We start from the raw sequence: 20,993 nt of genomic DNA on the forward strand, positions 1-20,993 counted from the left end.
AGTGGCCGATGTTGCATGGCATTATGCAGGTGCTTGTGTCTTCTCGGCTACTGCTAAGTGCAACTGCCGCCCGCGTCGTAGCGGTCACTTGGATATATCTCCGTGTGATGAGGGCCATTATGTTTGATTTCAAATCGCTTTCGCTGTCTTTAGGTTTGGCCTCTGAAGGCTTCAAGCTTCAGGCCCAGGGTTTTTGGGACCTTTTGTATCCGGGTCTTTTTTTGCCGCAGCGGATGTGGTTCAGATGAAGGACCGCGATGAGCAGAGTATATTATTATTAACTCAAATGTTTTATTAAGGTCGGAGCCTGTAATCCAAGAGGCGGAGCGTTCGCCCATGTTTCAGATATTCATATTCATTCATTGATGTCGGATCGTCTTTTGGAACCAACCGTGTCTTTAAAATCGCCAGCTGACTGTTACATTGACTTGTCTGCAAAGGCCTTTTACTGTCCCTACCAATGTGTATTAGCAGCTCTTCCCTCAAACTTTTGTGTGACTCCTCATAAGCACTGGTCGAGAGCATGGCTGGAGAGTGGGCGGCCGTGTGAGGTGACATAACAAGGCCCGGCAAGCACGAGGTTTATTGACGGTGGCGCTGTCGGACCAGGCTGGGTACGAAAGCAAATTTGGATGTTACCGCACCCGCAGTACTACAGCCAACACACTTTTTCTCAGCATCAATGAGGCAGAAGCATGTCAGAAGTGTGATTTCGCATAATTGCAGGTTCCTTGATCCATTAGGTAATATGAGGTGCGGATATGTAGACATGTAGCGAACCTGGCCTCATTGCTAGACCACCTGAGCGTTCTTGCAAACCAGTTAGTCTAATTCGAGCTGTCAATAACTTGGTCAATGAGCGCTGACCGGCTAAATTTGACGGAGATCCGAACCAGTGTGCGACTCGGTACCAGCGCTAGTGCATGAGTATTTTATGCGCGCCAACATTTTGCCCACAGCTACATACACCCCCTCCAGTCCAGTAGGCACAAACTAAGTAGACCTTTACTACCTGTTCCCTATGCCACACAGCAACGCATCAAGTACGGCATTAGACAGGCGGACAGGTTCGATTCCAGTACCAGTGTAAGAGTTTCCATCTTTCTCGCGTTTCAAATATTCAGGAGGATGTGTCCTTGATTTGGTTCAGATATCGTCATGCAGCACCCTCGGGACCATGGCCTTGGGTAGATTTCAACACCGACCTTTCATCCTCTGACCCGCCATTTGAAAAGGGCAAACATGAATGGCGTGGATACCCGCAAGAACTTTTCGGCAACTGGACTGCAACTCCAGTGGGACGAAGTGAGATGTTAAAACGATGTCCGCGCAGCGACCCGTGCATCATATATGGCATTGACGTAATGAACGACGGTCAATTCAAAACACTTAAGCTGCATCGCGTTGAGAATGAAGACGAACTTTGGTCAAAATTAAAGAAGGAGGAAAGTATTGTACTTACCCCATCTCACCAAGCTTGTTAATGCATGACAAGCAGGTTCGGGAAAACGTCTCCGTTAGAGCGTTGTTCGTGGACAACTTGTCGGAATCCGTTTTGAAGATGCTGGGGACAAAGTTCGTACTCCCGGGTCGGCTTCAACTTCGGCACTGAAATTTCCTTTTTTAGGTATAACATCGAGCCATTTTTCTTTTCATCCTCCACAAACTGGATACCTTCGCGATACCGGGAAGACGTTCGACATGGAGAGGGGGACCGTACGTTTGATGACTACCTTTTGATCCAGGGGTTGTTAATCTGTTGTTCCGGGTAGATATCACAGTCATCCTTCCTTTTATTCGGACCACGGGGAAGAAAGAGAAGTCACAATCAAGTCCTAGCTTATCCGGTACGAGTTTGTCATTTGTTCCATAGTCGACCATTTCTCATCACAAAACATACAGAACGGAATAGGAAGGATACCATAGATGTCATGTTACCCCTTCAGTTAGACGACGGTAATTCGCACTTGCTTTTACCGCACAGTTTTGTCTGAGACTCTGAGACCTTTCATAGGCGAACATGTCCATTTCCTTCTCATCGATCTTCTGGCAATTCATATGATTCGAAGCAAGGATTCCGCTACAATCATATCGTATCATCCTGTGCTCCATGATCGCACTACTGCCGAGCGCTTGCATCAGGTTATGGAACGCGCAGGTGGAAGTGTCTACTGGAATAAAATATTCAACGCATCTGAAGATCCAACCTTTTTCTTTCTGGCAATCTTGTGGTACGCGCTGTATGCGTGGGATGAGGCATTCGAAGTGCTGTACAACCGCATCAAGAACGTGGTATGTACGCAATCTGTCCGAATTGTGGGGAATGCTCATCATGTCCAGGAGGTAATCTTGAACGGCCACGACTTCACCGCCATGTTCGACCTCAACTATACCCTTCACAGCCTTCAGGCGCACCTCCTCCAGTATCAAACCCTCCTTCATGATTTCGAATTATCGGTCACATTTGTTATGGAGTCTCCAAACCCTGCAATGGAAAATTCAGACAATAAGGGTACTACAGAAGAGTTGATGCAACGAGAATGCAAGAACCTCCGTTCCGAAATCGACAGGTTACACAAGAGATGTTCGATGTTCATCAGTCGGTTAAAGAATGCTACAGATTTGGCATTCGCCACTGTAAACATCGAGGATAGTCGTCAAACGTCCACGTTAACGAAGGCGACCCTTCGAGACTCTGCAGCGATGAAACAGGTGTGCTGGTAGCTACATGTTACATATGCACTGACAGAGCTCATGCCTTCTGCAGATATCATACCTGACCATGATCTTCTTGCCCGCCAGTTTTACTGCTGTACGTGTTTGGATGTATAACACGAATAGGAGCGCTTACTAATTGAACAGTCGGTCTTTGGGATGAACGTGCGCGAAATCAATCCCGGCTCCCTAGAGTCGATCACACGCTATGTTTGGGTGGCTTTCCTGCTGACTTTCCTCACAACGTGGATCGTCATCGCCGTACAACCATACAGTACAATCCACAATCGTGGAGCCAGCTTGTGGCGGAGGGCTATGTGGCCTGCATTTTACCTCCCCCAAAAAGTTATTGAGTACTTCAGGTCCGGCAAGAAGACATTGCCACAGGAAAACGATATCTCCTTGGGTCCATATCGCAGGAGAGGTGATTCTTCCCTGTTGAAGTTCGACGACGCAATATATGAAGAGGGTGTGATTGGTACTTCGGTGTAGTGAGTGTCTACGGATAGGATTACACTTCAGAACGCGAGGGGCCCAAGTTGATACATTTTTCAATTACAACAAGGGGTAGAACACAGTGCACGGACTATATACATACGTACATACCGTTAATGTCATGGTATCATTCATATGCCCCAACATTTCATTCTACATAATTCTTGTATTACGACTTGCGCTTGAGCACAGGTAAAATATTACCCTTCCGAATGCGGAATACGTAGGTGAGAGTGAAAATTGCAGCGACCTTGGAAAGTAGATTCTTTCGTGAACACCCAGAGTGAGTATCAAGGGACGCAACTCACATTAAACAAAGTGACACCAAGCATGATACCAACGTCACGCCAGCGGTGGGAATACTCGATATTGAACCCAGTATACATGTACTCGTCCGTCGTCTGGAACGGACAGTACTGGCAGTTCGATGTCGCATTGGGGTTCGCTAGATATCCGCCCGCGTAAGACATGAAAGGATCCATGTAATCAGCACACGTGAGTCCTGAGGGAGGAACAATTGGAACAAGTTCCGTCGACGCGCAAACAATCGCCTGTCCGCTGACCGCTAAGAACAGGTTAAGCTCAGTACCGAAGCCAAAACCTAAGCACAAACCTTGACCGAAAAGGCCTTCAACGAGATAGGTGAAAGGCGACACCCTATACATCCACCGCCACCAACCCAACGCACTGAATGGCTGCAGGACACCGTTACTAGACCATAAATCAGTAAGCAGCGATGTTATCAGCTAAGAAATTTGACTTACAATATGACCACAAATGCGAAGAGCGTGCTGAACAACAATGAAGCAATAAATGCAGTTGGAGCCATTGAAGCTATTGCGAGTGCGATCGTCGTGTAATAGAGCGGGAATATGACTCCATACATCAGGTAGGTGTATCCGGCCCGGTCGTTGTAGAATCCGACTGACCAGTACCAACAAACAAAGAAGATCGACGAGCATAAAATGTTCCAAGGTATCTCGACGAGGATTTGAGAGGTGACGAGAGCAGTCCATTTGTACATCCTGCTCTGGCGCTCCCGGACTTCGTAAATCGACCGAATGTCGATGTAGACCGCCTGCATCTGTTGAGAAAGGGGGACACACAAAATCGTGGCCAAGAAAATGGACTATGAGACCAATTAGCCAACAAAGCCACTTCATCAAATGTCTGAAGTCGTACAAAGAGTTTGTTCTGTGTACCCTGGAGGGAATCTTTCGTCTTGTAGAATGTAAAACCAATCAATAGACCACCAGCGATGTTGAGAACGAGCTTTCCCATCAAGTAGGTTGGATTCCGCCAATATGCTTGGAAGTTGCGCTGTGTAAGAGCAATGGTCTGGTGCTTCCATGAAGTAGCAAACTGTGTGCGTAGTTCTGTCTGAACAACAGGACGAGATCGACCTTCAGTGTGAATGCGTCCAAGCTCATCTTCAAGGGCAGCAGCTTCCGGCGAAATTCGCCAGACATTATGCCAATCAACAGATGTGTTCGCGGTCGCTCCAGCGCCAATGACATCAAGCATATATTCCGCACTGCCATAGCTCAATTTCATGAATGCCTGAACCAACAAAGGACTTACGGGTTGGCATCCTCATCACAGGGTGAAGCTCCATTACGCTCAAAATATTTCAACATCGTAGAAGACCTTTCCCCAATTTCACCAAAATAAACGGTTTGGCCGCCCTTGCGAAGGAGGAGAAGTCTGTCAAACAATTGGAAAAGCTCCCCGGAAGGTTGGTGAATGCTAATCAAGTTCAGATTGCGGACGCTATCAGACATATACAAGACTCACGTGCACAAGATGGCTTGTCCACTATCGGCGAGCTCACGGAGGAATGTTATGATGGCCCAAGCTGATTGAGAATCGAGACCAGATGTAGGTTCATCAAGGAAAAGAAGAAGTTTGGGCTGTTGGCACGTTAAGTTCTAAGAGGATGCAAAACCTTCAAAGACGTAAATACCTTCGCGGCCAGTTCAACAGCTATTGTCGTGCGCTTTTTATGTTCAACGCCCAACGTGCCTACAACTGCGTCTGCATAGGCTTCGAGGCCGCACATTTGAACGCACTTGTCAACGCTGAATAATATCAGTCGGAACTGTCAATGGCACGATGTAAAAGAGGACACACTGGGCTCGAATCTCCTCCATAGGGACAAATTCCGATTGTCTAAGATGAGCTGAGGAAAGAATAGCTTCCCTAACAGTGGCTTGGGGCAGATGGGTATCCATCTGTTGACAATATCCCCTGAACTAGTTTTTAGTGTTGCCCACCGACTGTTCGACTTGTACTTACGTTTGTGCTTGGAAATCTGCAGGGAGCGGTTGTCCGTTGATAAAACGATCGCCTAAGACAACACCAACGTCGACACGCTGGGCAAGGACATTGAGCAGAGTAGTCTACCACGGTCTTGTCAGTCTACAGCGAGGTTGAGCAGTAAGATGACGCCAACCTTCCCCGCACCCGATTCACCCATGAGGGCGGTAAGCTTTCCAGGTGCGACATAACCAGAGACATCGTCTAACAACTTCCTCTCTGGTCCACCTGAAATTGGTACGACGTACTGCACATGGTGCCACGTAAAGATATCTGGCGGCGCATGTTTCTTCTTTCCATCAGATACTCTTCTTTGCTTTTTCGTGTCTTCATCAGGTGCTGATGGTCCCGCTTTTTCCTCGTCTTCATCAGGTGCCGATGGTCCCGCTTTTTCCGCATCTCTTCGTACATTGGCGGGTCCAACAGATCCTGCGCCTTTTGACTGTTTGAAAAGAGTGACAGCAGAATCAAATGCAGATCCCGTGTTGAATTCGGTTGCGAAGAGCAACATCAGAAGGAAACCGACACCGAATGCACAGATAACACCGTAATTCTGATAGAAAATAATTTAAGCTGTCGTGACTCACATCGGAAAATAAAATTGGGACCTACGCGCCAAAGATCGCTGTACTTGTAATCATAAGATAGGTAGGTGAAGGCGTTACCGTCGACAGTTGGCATTCCAGGCTGAGCTCCGACTGTGGTGCAAACCTGATTAGCCAGCGATACATTTTCATATCCAGGACCCTGAGGGACTAAGGTGGAGCATGTCCCGTTCAAAGTGTGGAATTCGTTCATCATCAACGATTCAAAACCGTACCCGAGAGGCTGAAAAGATGTTTCAGCATGGCACTCGAAAAAAAAACGGCATCTTACATTCAAGTAAGTGATCCAGCGCAGGGCGGCCGGGATGCTGAGCCGAGGAATAGTATAACCAGTGTACAGCGAGAAGACTAAAACACCAATGCCAGCTACTGATGTAGCACTAGACTCTTCTTTGAAAGCAGCAGCGACCAGCCGGAAAAATCCTTTCATCGCGGTCGTCATTGTGAATACTATCAAGAAGAATATGCTATCAGAAAGGTATATCAGATCTGTACCGTAGACTTGTAGACAGGAAATCACTGACAAGAACTGCGCTGCTGTCCTCTGAAGGTCGACCAAGAAGTACAGAAGTACAGAGAAAATGCCTTGGATGACGAACGTAATTGGTATGTCGACGACCGTGTGAGCCAGACTTTCGATGAAAGGATAATACATCGCTGCTTTGTGGTGACGGAGAACTATGGGACGTTGAGCATAGAGAGCGGGTATCTCTGCCATAGCGGACAAGGCGCCAAAAAACAATGCACTGTAAACTGATTAGAAACATCGGGAGCAGAAGGATGCAGAAGGACAAACAAAAATAAGATGCCCCCGCGAGAGAAATAACCAGAAGTTGCGTCAGGGAGGTGATAGAAGACGGTGCCCATCACGATGGCTTGGAATATTTGTGCACTGGGAGGCCATCAACATGTTATATCGACAATGAGTATATAATTGGTACGCACACGAGTTGCACCACTTGGGACGCGACATCGCCCTTTATTATCTGAACCCGGCGGACCATTACTGCCCTGACTTGCATCGGGATTGATATCGTATAAGAGTTACTCTTAGGCGCATGATGCGCATGCTCCATCACCGCACTAACTCTGTATGCCTCCCTGCGTTCGGGTTTGCCCACGTGGTGATCGCGATAATGATCAATCGATTGACGGTTTGCTTGCCCTAGCGGAGATGCGAGGAAGTAAGCTGCCATCTCCTCGGCCGTTCTAGGTATTGGTCCTTCGACATCAGCCCGGAAGTTTCTCGCATTTGGATCCGTGACTGAGAAATCTTAGATTATGATAAGGACCATTATGCCAATACGTACCGGAAACAAGAAAATCAGACGTCGTTTGTCGGTGGTATGGCTCATATCCCATATCTACAAAATATTGGCGCGCCTCCTTTGCAGCCCCAAAATAGACCATCCGGCCTTCGGATATTACGCATACCTTGTCAAACAAGTTATATAACTGTTCACCGGCTTGGTAAAGAGAGACGACTGTCGTAATCCGACCAATATCGGTACCAATGCGAAGTGCCTGGATGAACTCCAACGCTGTCGAAGAATCCAGACCACGGGTGGAGCTACAAGTCATGAGCGCTCATCACAGACAATGAATCAATATGTAACAAACTTGTCCCAGGAGCTGATCAAGCTTCTGCATGACAGAGCCTCTGCGATAGAAACACGCTTCTTCTCTCCACCTGATACGCCTCGTATAGCGGCGTTCCCAACAACGGTATTACGTGCGTGGTGCAGTCCGAAGATTCTGATTAGGATGTCGACGACATCGCGATTAAACTGCTCGCGGGTCTGATCGGTGAACCGCGCATGGGGCGTGCGGGTCTTGATTGCGAAGGACAATGTCTGCTCAACTGTGAGGGTCGGAAAATGAACATCATCTTCAGGACAGTAGATGACATCGCCCCGATATTGCTTGGCTATTTCCTCAGGGGTGAAGGAGTCATAACACACTTCACCTTCGACAGCGTGATACTCTGAGGTCTGATTGGAGAGTACCTTCAGGAACGTGCTACAGCCTGAACCAGGACGGCCCAGAACAACTGGTGGAAGTCAGTATACAAATGATCAAATAAAACATAACCTGAACTTACGTAACATCTCTCCTGGCATTACCACACCTTCAAAGCCTGACAGAATGTCACGGATTGGGGGTTTGTGCATTGTTGCAATATTTTGAAGCGCAATAAAGGGATTTAACATCGTGCCCATTGTAGGCTGTAGTGATGCACGTGCTCCAAGACCAACTACGCGTAAATCATTGAACAAGACGCCCAACTCACGGGCCTTGATGGACTCTTCACCCCGTCTACAATACGTTACAACCAGTGGTGGGATGGCATGGTATCAAATCACATACCGTCGAACGAGGTCCTTCAAAGTCTGCTCAAAATCAAAACCATCATGGGCACTACTGCCGCTTTCCATAGCAATAGATATCGTGGATTTACGATTGTCGACCGTTTTAGGTTTGGGTAAAGGTGGAATGGGGAATTTGTCTTGCGGACGGTGGTGGGACCGAGTAGACCGTGCTGTCATTGTCCGCTCCAACTCGTGCACGCTGGCTGGATCGAAGAAGGTAAACGGTAGGTGAGGTTGAAGTTCATCCTTCAACGCAGCGCCGGCAGACTGATCGTGAGCTGCAGTCATTCCTTGCGTTTGACCAGGGAAATCCATGGTGGGTGGATTAAGAACCGTTGAGATTACTCGATGAGTAAACCTCCGCCCTCTATATAGCAGAAGGGCCGGGGCTGATCAGAGCTTCTGCTCTCAGAAGATCAAATTTGATGATAAACAATCAGCGAGAGGTACGTACTCCGCAGGAGACCGACAACATATTATGGCATAGTGTTCGAACTTTATTTTAGTTGATCACAAGAAAGACTTGCAAAGTAGCAAGTTGAGGGTTTTAGCACGTGAGACTTCGGCCACTGTGACCATGCCCGAGTGCGCAGAACGAATCAAAGAGTTTGATTTATAGTTTGACGTTGCTAAGATAAGCTGATCCAAACAATTGGGCTTAAACTGCTCCTCGCGATCAGAAGAGTACCTCATGACGATCCCCTTTGGGCCAGTCAACTCACCTGTCGACATGTCAACTGCCAATCAGGAAATGGCAATGTCCTATATTCACAATACGAATGTTCGGGGAGAACGTCCTTCTACGTATTGCCCGAGGGTTGCCCGTCCCGTGGTGACGCAGCAGTGACGCAGCAGTGACGCCAGCCCAGAAGATCAATTGCAATTGAGGAATTCGCTTGCGCGGTCGCCCATTATTCTTCAGCGAAGAAGATTTTAAACAAGATGTCGTCAGCACCAAGACAAATGAATTTGAAACGTAACTCCGTTGTTCATAGGGACGAGCACTCCTGTCTGACATTGAGATGCACACTCGGCGCGTAAGTTCGAATCGCAACCCTGATGACACTAATTCCGGTTGAGGGAACAATGATGAATCAAAGCATCAGGAAACGGCAAGAACAGCCTCTTCAGGCTATGATCGGAGTCGGCGAGGCCTCAGCCGATGTTTCAGCTTGAAGAAGCTGATGAACACCATAAGTCATATTGGCCAGGTCAGCATCAGGTGGTCTACCACAAGTCTACCACGCCTTGAGAAGGAACTGAGAAGGCCGAGGCTTTTTTTTCGTTTGTCTAAATCATCACGTGATTTAGGGTGAGCCTGTGAGCGAAATATAAAATTCAAATATGGCCGCATCAAACCCCAACTACTTACTGCACGGCCAATTGAAAAAGCACAGAATCTTATGTTTTTGACAGCAACCATACGTACATAATGCCGATACTATGATTTCGGTGTATACGCTGTACATGTTCTCAGTATACGAGCACTAGCTTGGTCACGTGCAGCCAACGACTATGTCACAGGTTTGAGTGTCTGTGTGAGACGTGACCATACTCAGGCCCCATCTATTGTATATTCCTGATAGGCGTAGTGGTCATTTTTTCATGTAGTATTTGGCTTTTGATAGCCTATAAGTAGGGTAGACTTGGGTAACTTATGATGATTAGTTGGTCTACTCATCGGTGCGAGCTATAAATTTAGGGGTTTACCTAAACGGGGTTAAGACAAAGGTAAACCAAACAAAGAGCACGCGTCCAGTGAACGATAATCCCCGTACTGAACTTCGCGACAAGTCAACTGGCGAGATTGTTCAGGCCAAAGCTGAGATGTCCAATATAGCCTCTCTCCTTCAAGCCTCTCTCCAGCCTGCTTCCAGGAAACAAGCAGAACAGCAACTGCATGCACTTGCATCACAGCAGGGATTCCTGGCACACCTCCTTACGCTGATCCTCGACGGATCCTATGATCAATCAACGCGCCTAGCAGGCGGAATTTATCTCAAAAATATTTCTAAACTACGATGGGAGGAGGTGCGTAATAATCTTTCTTTGATCATGTTCATTCATCTCATCTGTGGTTCAAACAGGACGATGCACCCCTCCCGGAAGCAGACAAAGCAGCACTCCGATCCCAGCTTGTCCCAGCCATGATTGCACTGTCGGATCCTACGGTCAAAGCTATTCGCGCTCAAATCGCTGAGTCTGTCGCTCTGATCGCCGAACTTGACTTTCCAGCAAAATGGACTGATCTCATTGACGTGCGCTATACATGTTCAACCACAGGCTCGCTATCTGACGCTTCCACAACAGCAACTCATCTTATCACTTTCAAAAACGGACTACAGTATTAATGTCGGGGTCCTACAGACTGCTCACTCGATCTTCAACCAATGGCGAGCCCAAGTTCGCTCGGACGAGCTATTCACGGAGATCAACTTCGTGTTATCTCGTTTTATGCAACCCTTCCTTGATCTTTCCAATCAAACTGCAACCATCCTGCTTTCTTCCCCTGCCCCACCTAATATCGCTATCGTAACACAAGCCCAGATCATTCTCGTTGATATATTCTACGACTTTACGTGTCAAGATCTACCCCCAGGTATCGAAGATGCTCACGACTCCTTTTTTGCTCCACAAACTGGACTCTTTCAGCGTTTCATGTCATGGGACCCAGCAGAACTTCGATCCGATGTGAGTAATGTCTTTGTCGTCCATTGCCAGTTACTGACGCTTCATTTAGCCTGATGAAACACAGCCATCACTGCCTGCTCAGTTGAAGACCAAGATTTTCGAGATTGGCGAGGTTTGCAGCAGGTCGGAAATGGTGAACAAATGCTAACATATGTAACAGCTTTACATCAAGCTTTTCCCAGACCAACTATCACGCTCGCCTGCTGTCGAGGGATTTGTACAGAGCGTATGGGAGCTCATCGGGTCGAACAAGCTCCCTGGTGTCGCGGATGACTCGGTACGCTTCCAAGTTTGTTTTGTTTTGTTCTCTAACGACCTCATTGGCATCGGCCTCCTAGCTTGTCTCTCAATCTTTGCGTTTCATATCCACCGCAATTCGGTCGGGTTACTATAAGTCGCTTTTCTCTTCGCGCGATACCATTGCCTCTCTCGTACAAGGCGTCATTATCCCTAATATTGGACTACGCGACCATGAGATGGAGCAATTTGAAGATGAGCCGCTCGAGTTCATTCGGCTTGATTTGGCTTTCGGAGGCAGTGCATCAGAAGTGGCAACTCGGCGTCAGGCAGCTGCAGACGTGCTGCAAGCCTTAGTCAGCTCGGGTTACCAAACCGAAGCCACGGAAATTGTGGGGACGTGGATCACTTCAGGATTGCAACAGTACAATTCGAACCCTGCGCAGAACTGGAAGGCGAAGGACAGTGCCATATACTTGCTCACTGCCGTGGCAACAGAGGCGTCGACAACACAGGTGAGTGAACGTCAGTTTTTGTCGATGAGCACTGCGATCTTACGGCAACAAAAGCATGGTGTCACGTCCACGAATGCATTGGTGGATGTCGTGAAGTTCTTTTCTGAGCATGTGTATCAGGATCTCCAGGCACCGGCTGGCAGTATCCATGAAATCCTCTATGTTGATGCGATTCGATTCCTTCTGACTTTCAGGAACCAGGTATTTGTAATTTAATACGAGCTAACGCTTCAGCGCTCATACTTCTACCAGCTGACAAGAAATCAACTTCTGTCGGTGCTCCCTCTGTTGGTCCGGCACTTAAATGCGGACCACTATGTCACGTATACATATGCTGCGATCACGATCGACCGTATACTGTCCATCAAAAAGGGGACACAATTGTTGTGCGTTTGGATTTGTGGGACGAAAACCTTGCGCTCATGCTCTGACCACAGATTCTCTCAAGCCGATATCCACGATCTTGCTGCTGACTTACTCAATGCACTCTTGAACAAGATAGAAGCTGCCGGTCCTCCTGAAAAGGTTGCCGAAAATGACCATTTGATGAAATGTAAGTCAATCACACACTGTGCTGGCGGGTGTTGACTCTCGTGTGCAGGCGCCATGCGCATAATCGTCACCGCACGTCAAACTCTTACCCCTGTCTATCAACAAGTGCTCCAGCGACTGGTCACTATCCTTGGTGTCATTGCAAAGAACCCGAGCAATCCCAATTTCGACCAGTACATATTTGAAAGTATATCGGCGCTGTTGAGGTATGTTTTCGCTTCATACTAGGAATCCTGGCCGACACTCTTTGCAGGTTTATTGTGGGTGGTACACCTTCCACCCTGCCTACGTTCGAGCAGACGCTCTTTGGCCCTTTCACGTTTATTCTTCAACAGGACATAGATCGTAAGGAGCTAAAATATGACTTATCCCTCATTTCTGATTTTACCACCTAGAGTATATCCCTTACGTTTTCCAGATTCTCGCTCAGATGCTAGAAGCTCACAGCACGGGCGTGCCATCCGAATATCGCTCACTCCTCCCCTTCCTCCTGACGCCCACATGCTGGCAACAAAAGGGCAGTATCCCCGGTCTCGTGAAGCTTCTCAAAGCATTCCTTGCCCGTGACGCCGCTGAGATGGTCAAGACAGGGCAGATCACAGCCGTGCTGGCCGTCATCCAGCAACGCCTGATACCCTCCAAAATCAACGATGGTTGGGGTTTTGAACTTCTGCAGAGTGTAGTGCAACATGTGCCTCCGTGAGTCTTCTGTGTTCTTGCTATAGTGAAGGTGGAATTTACAGCATTGGCTGGTTAGAGCGCAGCTAAAACAGTACTTCAAGGCAGTCGTCATGACGTTACTCACAAGGATGCAGACGAGCAAAACGGATAAATATGTATATCTCTTTTCCCACTTCCTTCTCTTCACGATGGCCGTTAATGTTGACGGGCTTGGGCCGGACTATGTCATATCCGCTATCGAAGAGATTCAGGCGCAGTAAGGCGCATGTTACTCTTCAAATCTGTCATATCGCTCATCTATTTCATTTTGCAGGCTTTGGTCGCAAGTTCTTGTCAACTTCATCATCCCGCAGGTGCCAAAGATGCCACACAAAGACAGGAAAGTTGCAGCTGTCGGCCTCATCCGCATGCTCACGCAGAGCAGGATCATGCTTACGCCTCCAAGCACGCAGAGCTGGTGAATTGCACCCCCTCCCCTTTTTACCACTAACCCACGTCCCTTTCACAGGCACCCGGCATTCGTCTCCGTCATCAAGCTCTTCAGCGAGCCACAGTATCTCGCCAAGTCGAAAGACGAAGAACAAAGTACTGGCATAACGGAGATTGACTTCGAGGAGCAGACTGCGGGGTATCAGGCTGCATATTCCCGACTCGCAGCGGCAGACGGCGCACCTGTGGATCCTGTGGCATATGTGCGCGATCCGCAAGACTTCTTAGGGCAGGCACTGGTGAAAGCGGACCCACGCGTGAGGGGGTTGCTGGCTACAGGTGATGAAAAGGTAGTGCAACCATTTGTGCAGGCGCTTGTGGCGTCTGGGTATGCGATCCAGTAAATTATATAGCTGGGAGTGGCTGCTGCGTCTTTGCGGTATCATTTGTGTGACAGGAAGGACGACACTACAATTATGCTGATGGATATGCGTGTGTAATGTATGTGGATAGCTAGCCAATGCGATACCGATTTGACTTGTGCAGGCCCGGGCAGTCAAATGCTCGATCAATTAAGACAAGACGAGAACAGTGGGGTAGACCAAGTGGCCTGCATCGAGGACGAGTCATGCACGGCGAGTATGTCGGCATTTCAGCACACGTCCAAGGAAAGGATGATTCAATCATTTATGTTGCGTTACCAACATGAACTTCATTTATAATACACAAGGCCCCGGTCGACAATATTCAGAGCAGCAAATGCATATGTATATATTGGCAACCCTGAAAAGATATCATATAGATCAGACAGATCCTAGTCCCCATTTGTCGCAACGGCTACCCGAGTAATGTCGTCGAACTTTCCATACTTGAGACCAAGACGGCAAGCAAGTTTACACGAAAAGTCCGGGCACTTTAGGGAAGAAAGAAGGACATCGGACATCTGAGGTGCAGGCTAGTACATGTCCATCCTTCGGTCCTTTGAAAGTTCGGTCCAACATGGTCCATAGAGCCAATAAATACTTTTGAGTATAAGAGCATCATTAGACTACTACGATGCTACAGGTTCCTTAACCCAAGCCCTGGTAACCTCGGAAGATCCACGAAGACAGAACTTCCGAAGCTGCCAGGGACTTGCAAGTCTGAGGAGGTCCGTGCTCGTTGAGTCCAATAGTTTGAACAGACTGCAAGAGGTGAAAATAAGCAAGAGTGGAAGGTAATGACGACGGAGAGCAAATACCAATGTTTTATATACCATGGCCCATGCACACAATCAGTTGAGGTGGATATGTAAGACCGTTTCAAGAGCTTGATGTAATAGATCCTAGGGCAGATCAGGTCGTCAGGGAAACAAGGTTCCGAGAGACTTTAGGGTAGTATTGGCAGGTGACAGCTTCCTCGTGCTCAGAGAAGTTGCTGAATTGAGCGTATGGCCGAGTATCGGGTTTGTCAAAGAAAAGCGTAGGATGATACATTAGAATGCCGTGGAGATCGACAAGCCTGTAATGTAGAGGAATGTGGGGTAAAGGGGCCCTGTTCGATCCGAATAAAGTTGGGGTATTTGAATCAGGACTTGAGGGAACCGAGTAGCATAATCGCGCGCATTCGTGACAAATATTCCACTGCGAACCAGCCTTCTGACTGTTTTGGAAGAGTGGATGTCAAACTTGGACCATGCGTAGGCTCTGTCTCTCAAGGATTTGTTAACGCTTGGAAGTAGGAGTGAGGTTCGAGCTGTCCGTCAGTGTTTGGGACAGGGAGCAACTTTTGCCACGGACTTCAACGATGTACTGAAACTCAGAAGAGGACATGTATGTCTGGCGAAGAGCCTGACATACCTGCAAGAGCACCCTTAGTATAAAAATACATCTGGGCAACAATGACATCAATAAGGTTGTAGATTGTCACTGACACTGATGTACAACAAATAATATCTGGAGGTCTGTAGTGTGTGTTCAGCTTGCATGCTAGGCCGGAGAGACAATACTTGTACCTGTTCGTGAAAATCGAAAGCGTCGGGAATGCTGGCGTAATGTTCTTTAGCACTGATTCGAATGGATACTCGGCAATGAAACTCTGAGACGTCACGATCATCGTCGTCTGCGGGACGGTCGTGTGAACGTCACACACGACATCAGAGGTAGGCGCAGGTGGAGCAGAATATTGGTACTCAACGAGTATGGACTCCTTCTAGTTACCGTCTGGAGTGACTGCATGAGGTTAGAGATGAAAAGTGATGACGATGCAGAGGAAATGCCTACGGTTTATAAACCATGGCACACAACCAAAATTCATTTGAGGTGGATTATGGACAGTGAATTAAGTTGAAACCGTTGTGCTGGGCATTGTTAGCTGGAGGAGGTTCAATCGTATGGTAGTTGTGCTCACTGGCTATTTGCATCATGTCAGCATCTTACCGGTATACCTCTCATTCTCACGTCTTCCAGTCCCATCCTTCAACGGTACTTCCAATATTAATCCTGTTGACACATTCATCCGAGGCTCTGCATATCTTGATAACCAAGCCCGCCTCTCGGATCGAAGAACCATCACAATATCCCAGGATTCACCTCCACCGTAATGTGTCGCGCTGTATACATCACAAGTCCCTAAGGCTGACTTCGTCATGATATAGTGCATCAGCACGCCCAGGCCTCTTTGACTGGCTGCACGTCTCCAAAGTCTAGGATGCAAGGACAGCATCATTCACGAACAAAGGTTTAGAAACTTTCCTTCTCTTCTTTTTAAATAAGGTTTGTCTTGCGTACTTATCGCTTCATTCCCGTATATCAGGCTATCGCCCTCTCCCATGGAGATCAAAGTAGAGAGGCGATGTTACCCGTTATAGAGCTATCTTCCACCTGTCCGAACCATCATATATGATATCTTTGCATGTTGTGTCTGGGAAGTGAGCGCTTAGGAGGCTTACGCATCGGCGCTGATATTTACAACCTCACACATCAAGAGCATGTTCAGCTCAAAATCGATGGCATGTGACATGACAAAGTCACTGCCGCTCCAACGCTTTCCCATCGGGGCCGGACCTTCGTTCTTGGTGATATCTCGGTATAATGTAACTAATAACGATGCTTGACATGCATATCCGGTGCTTTGTCCAGATCTTTGGATGGGAACTCAGGCTTTCAAGTCCTCGTTGCTGACTGCACGCCAGAAACGGTACCAGGCTTTCCTGTTGGCAGGTAAACTGGACGAAGCTCTCGAATCACACCTGACTATATCATTTCTCGTCTTTCCATGGCTCGCGTCAAGCTTGGCGTATGCAGTGTAAGCGGTATGTTAAGTGATAACTCGTACAACTCAATAGTACTAGTACTGCAGGTTACTGTGTACTACTTTTCCGATCTTCGACCAAAACTCACAACTCACTTTTGTCAAGGTTCGCTGACAGCGAAAGTACATACATATATGAAGCCATCCTCGTCTTCACATCGATTACCGACGGGCGTGATAGTGAACAACCTCGCTTATCTCCTTTAGCAGCTTGTCCAGGAGACAGTAGCCAGGTGGACTAGCGCATCCTAGCATGTTCTCGGCGATCGCGTTCTGGAATCTCTGATAGCGGGAACTCGCACTCAGTCATTCGAACTTGTCTGTATTTTTGCGGCTTCCGCCATGACCTCACGAGTCACTATACAGTATATATACATATGTACTTGTTTGAACTCAACGTCATCTGCATATGCCAGCAGTATTGAATTTTTTTGGCAGTTCAACTGCCGGTGAAATGATGCGTATGATCTATCTATCTTGTGCTGGGGTGAAATAATGTACAATGCAATGTCTATGTCCTGCAAAAGGGTTCAACTTAGAATTGTATGTGGGGTAGGCCTCGCAGTACAACTCACAGCTAGTTTCAAAATCTGCCTCAGTGGGTATCACACAATGCGGCGCGGGAAGTATGCTAGAGGGACCTGATGTTTGCATCATGCCAGTTCTGAAGCAATGGTGTAGATGCTGGGACAAGCGTACTGGGATGGCGTCGTGTCAGGTACAGTCAGCACCAGAGAATATCGGGATCACCTACGTCGTCGTTATCGACCAGCTCCCGTAGCTCAAGACGAGAGTTAAGACTTGTAGGGTTGAGACTTTGGTTATTGAGGCGGGAAAATGGACTTACACACTGAGAAAACTATTTAGATAACCTGCAACACGAGTGGGTAAGTTTATGATGAATTACAAGCGGGGGGACGTACAGTGGCTCATGAGGATGTATGGCACAAGAAAGGCGCCATTGTGGGGGCAGACGAGAAACTGAAAGAGAGTTTGTGAGTGGGATCGCTTCTCCCGTTGAGATGCATACCAGTATGAGAAAGAGTGTGACATCTACACTGAAATGACGAATCAGTCGTGGAACAGCGTTGTACGAGAGACACGATTACGTAGTTATCAAGCCCACATTGACAACAAGCACGGTCAATCTAGTGATGAGACCACCGAGTCTTGACAAAAATGAGACGACAAGACTGAAAAACGATGGATGGGACGGACCTTCCTATCCCGGTCCGGGACTTGTGAAAAAAGTACACTTGCGTAGCGGCAATTAGGAAGTCACATGCCATCGAAGATAAGTAAAAACTAGAAGCGGGCAGCTGAGGGTCGCGTAAGGTTGTGGAAGCTGATAGATTTGAAGGTGGGCTTACGTTGCTGACGTGAGTGCTATCCCACAGGGGATCACGGACACTTAGAGATATGTGAACGTCAATTAGTCCAGTGTTGGACCAAAGTAAACTCACGTTTTGACAACCATTGCTGCGACCGATTTGAGCAAGAGATAACATAGAGGGGGATTTAAGCGTACCTCCGCCAGATCCTGTGTGTAAGTTATGCGAATCAGCCATGTCGCGCTCGGAGTAGATAGTTATTTTACCTAGCGCGGCCAATGCCAAAAGGACCTGCGGCGCCGGCACTATGAGCAAACTGAGATACGAATGCAGACTTCCCAGACTTACTATGAAAAATGTGACTATAATGTTTCCAAAGCTAACTAGAGAGTTTTGAGTGTAAATTCTCGAGATTGTTGGCTTAGACCTCACGTCGCCATATACGGTGAGCATATGTCCTAAAAGGCGGAATGAGTGCTTATCGCCACGAAGTAAAGATAACAGACGTACAATTGCACCAGAAAAGCTATTATTGACTATGACAGAGTGAGGATGCTTCTGATTGAAAGGGTCGTTGAACAACTTACAGTAATGCCCATTGATGCCTGTGAATGAGTTGTTACGACACTATGATATGATGAAACGAGAGAAGCCCACCTCAAATGTTCTAGTTAAAAATAAGTATAAGCGGCGGAACGACGAGTGTGAAATGACATACTTTGATACATGTGATGACATTGTAATGTCACCCTGCCACACTATGGTATAGTGATATATCGATGCGGCGACAAGGGCGAGCTGTGCTGTATCTAACGTCCTAGGGAACATGATTCAGAGCGCAGACTGAGTTTGAGAGTCAAGTGACGAACCACAGAAAGGCTACCTGAAAAAGACGCTTGAGATTTGCAATTGGGGATGGGGTACGTGATATGCTGTGCTTACCAAGGCCTTCATACACCATCTGTCTTTTGGATAAGTTCGGAAATACCGCCAGGTCTGGGCGAGAGTAAAACCATAGAACCTAATAAAAAGATGATGATGAACGATGTCGGGATATCAACTGGAATAAGCTCACATGCTAGAGATGATGACTCCTGGTAGCGCGGTCAGTAGGGTGTCATGGAGGGATTGAGTGTGATACTAACCAATGAAATGTGAAGCTAGGACGGCGAGAGTATCTTCCATGGTGGGGAATGTAAGGAGCGTGAAGGGATGGAGGATGAGGGTATAAAATATAAGATGAGGATCAATTGAGATGGATATACATGCCGTGGTCTACGGAGCGCTTCGATGGACGACATGAACGACTAGAGAAGCTAAATTACATGGAAGGGGTATTCCGACCTCCGCCAAAAACAGTACTCTCGAGAACTATCAGGCCCATCATGTATGAAGCCTAATTCAGTTTAGATTTAATATTAATTGTTTTATGATTTCCTCGTAATACTCGCTCACATCCTATGATAACCTTGCTCGGTCCATCACTACAAGTCGCACGAAGTTTAATCCGAGGAGATCATGCAGGATCAGCTTAATTGCTAGTAGGAACTTCATTCCGGCTATAGCCGGTGTCTACGACAGGCGTCTGATCAGACTTGGTAACTCGCTTCGCTTCGTACCTCGAACTCTTTGGTCCTCGGTTTTCACACTCATAGATGCTTGCATCCAAGAACACTTTCCTGACCCTCTTATAGATCCTAAACGCTTGCGCTGCGATTGCCCCAATTCATTTGGAATCATGGATGGTGGGTGAGTAGGTCCCTCTCAGCAGGGAATCCTATTTACCCCACATTAGATTCGATTATGAACTCAAGGGTATATGACACTTGACTGACCACTGCCAGACTTACACTCAAGATATCTGGCATGGTCACATCCCCCCTGGTTCCTGCATGATTGTAACATTCCCTGACGATGTCGCCTCAACAGGCAACCCGTGGGACGCATATGCTCTTGCCATATCACCCACGATGCGCGCACCAGATGATGACAGTTGGCACCAGGATCTTGTTTACAATACCATGTGGTTGCTTTTAGTGCAACTCGAGCGGTGGAATAAAGCCTCTGATGCGGAGAACCGTCTTAAGATCCAGATGGTTTTGATGACAGGGCTTGGAACAGGTACTGGAGGCATTGGAGTGGCAAATGCGCACAGCAGATGAATGGCACGTGCGGTAAAACATCTTCGTCTGCCCTTGGCTGACCGCGTGTGTTGGAATGACGTAGAACAGCGCGTAAGGGGCGTCCGAGCCACGACAGACTACCAGAAACGCAAGTTTTTTTTTTTTGACAACGTTAGGGCGCTAGGATTGTTTGTACCGCTCACAATATTAGTAGCAGCTCCAATCTTGGTCTTTGGAGGAGCTTCCCTCGCCCTGAATTAAATAGATTACCCACTTCTCATGCATGCCTAGTATGATTCACCTGTCTGATTGATTGTTCCTTCGCTGCATCGCACATCCGGCAAGTGCTTCACTTTTTGATGCGATTGGGCATCTTTCATACAGGATATACATAGTATACATAGTACAGATATTTCTAGGAACAAACGACAAACGCTTTCGGCCAGTTTTCTTATCCGCTCTTGCGCCCGCTGGCTTCTGTGTTTGGGCTGTTCCAGACTACTATGTCGAACTCGTAGTTAATAAAGTCGGAGACAACAATTCACTTGCACTTCTGCATGAACGATGAATCCAGTGCAATTTGACCAAGGTCGAAAAGACGCATCGAAGTAGGCACAGTCTGGCCCCTTTGAGTTCGTCGAAA

General features: G+C 47.5%; 6 protein-coding genes across 6 annotated transcripts; 4 read left to right on the forward strand and 2 right to left on the reverse strand.

Moving 5' to 3' along the window:
• Positions 1-1,021: 1,021 nt before the first annotated feature.
• HD556DRAFT_1304314 (uncharacterized protein) lies at positions 1,022-3,207 on the forward strand (the record flags this gene model as incomplete). Its single annotated transcript, XM_041299669.1, has 10 exons — positions 1,022-1,086; positions 1,151-1,454; positions 1,499-1,575; positions 1,628-1,716; positions 1,773-1,847; positions 1,903-1,956; positions 2,015-2,292; positions 2,341-2,712; positions 2,768-2,812; positions 2,863-3,207. 10 exons carry the CDS (start codon positions 1,022-1,024, stop codon positions 3,205-3,207), a joined length of 1,704 nt encoding a protein of 567 aa, XP_041165328.1.
• A 172-nt stretch (positions 3,208-3,379) lies between these two features.
• On the reverse strand, positions 3,380-8,566 carry HD556DRAFT_1228252 (ABC-2 type transporter-domain-containing protein; the record flags this gene model as incomplete). The annotated part of the gene is made up of 20 exons (XM_041297210.1): positions 3,380-3,460; positions 3,519-3,775; positions 3,824-3,921; positions 3,975-4,339; positions 4,393-4,744; positions 4,792-4,956; positions 5,005-5,120; positions 5,174-5,288; positions 5,341-5,457; positions 5,506-5,609; positions 5,663-6,079; positions 6,139-6,354; positions 6,403-6,598; positions 6,656-6,877; positions 6,928-7,023; positions 7,077-7,395; positions 7,442-7,701; positions 7,752-8,181; positions 8,233-8,447; positions 8,499-8,566. The coding sequence occupies 20 exons, from the start codon at positions 8,564-8,566 to the stop codon at positions 3,380-3,382; spliced, it is 4,209 nt and encodes a 1,402-aa protein (XP_041165329.1).
• Positions 8,567-10,272: 1,706 nt separating this feature from the next.
• Positions 10,273-14,148, forward strand: HD556DRAFT_1335340 (CAS/CSE protein). The gene is made up of 15 exons (XM_041301872.1): positions 10,273-10,531; positions 10,588-10,758; positions 10,811-11,191; positions 11,241-11,303; positions 11,352-11,468; positions 11,530-11,943; positions 11,998-12,144; positions 12,196-12,329; positions 12,381-12,496; positions 12,545-12,701; positions 12,749-12,840; positions 12,891-13,194; positions 13,253-13,432; positions 13,490-13,633; positions 13,685-14,148. Exons 1-15 carry the CDS (start codon positions 10,328-10,330, stop codon positions 14,007-14,009), a joined length of 2,949 nt encoding a protein of 982 aa, XP_041165330.1. The 5' UTR covers positions 10,273-10,327; the 3' UTR covers positions 14,010-14,148.
• Positions 14,149-15,853: 1,705 nt separating this feature from the next.
• HD556DRAFT_802089 (uncharacterized protein) lies at positions 15,854-16,674 on the forward strand. The gene is made up of 3 exons (XM_041311676.1): positions 15,854-16,182; positions 16,241-16,323; positions 16,399-16,674. The coding sequence occupies exons 1-3, from the start codon at positions 16,008-16,010 to the stop codon at positions 16,486-16,488; spliced, it is 348 nt and encodes a 115-aa protein (XP_041165331.1). The 5' UTR covers positions 15,854-16,007; the 3' UTR covers positions 16,489-16,674.
• Positions 16,675-17,329: 655 nt separating this feature from the next.
• On the reverse strand, positions 17,330-19,788 carry HD556DRAFT_801968 (uncharacterized protein). Its single transcript, XM_041311675.1, has 22 exons — positions 19,683-19,788; positions 19,373-19,623; positions 19,303-19,321; positions 19,170-19,248; positions 19,097-19,110; positions 18,946-19,044; positions 18,885-18,894; positions 18,815-18,832; positions 18,738-18,763; positions 18,660-18,685; positions 18,576-18,610; positions 18,494-18,518; positions 18,425-18,436; positions 18,360-18,375; positions 18,267-18,306; positions 18,115-18,215; positions 18,006-18,065; positions 17,927-17,954; positions 17,820-17,877; positions 17,744-17,768; positions 17,472-17,696; positions 17,330-17,407 (listed from the first exon to the last, which is right to left on the reverse strand). The coding sequence occupies exons 2-21, from the start codon at positions 19,410-19,412 to the stop codon at positions 17,621-17,623; spliced, it is 807 nt and encodes a 268-aa protein (XP_041165332.1). The 5' UTR covers positions 19,413-19,623; positions 19,683-19,788; the 3' UTR covers positions 17,330-17,407; positions 17,472-17,620.
• A 265-nt stretch (positions 19,789-20,053) lies between these two features.
• HD556DRAFT_1217509 (uncharacterized protein) lies at positions 20,054-20,368 on the forward strand (the record flags this gene model as incomplete). Its single annotated transcript, XM_041296718.1, has 1 exon — positions 20,054-20,368. A coding segment is annotated over one exon (315 nt), but the record flags the coding sequence as incomplete, so codon positions are not given.
• Positions 20,369-20,993: the final 625 nt, after the last annotated feature.

Source organism: Suillus plorans, assembly GCF_016647745.1.
Source record: "Suillus plorans strain S12 chromosome Unknown HD556scaffold_6, whole genome shotgun sequence".
NCBI lineage: Eukaryota > Fungi > Basidiomycota > Agaricomycetes > Boletales > Suillaceae > Suillus > Suillus plorans.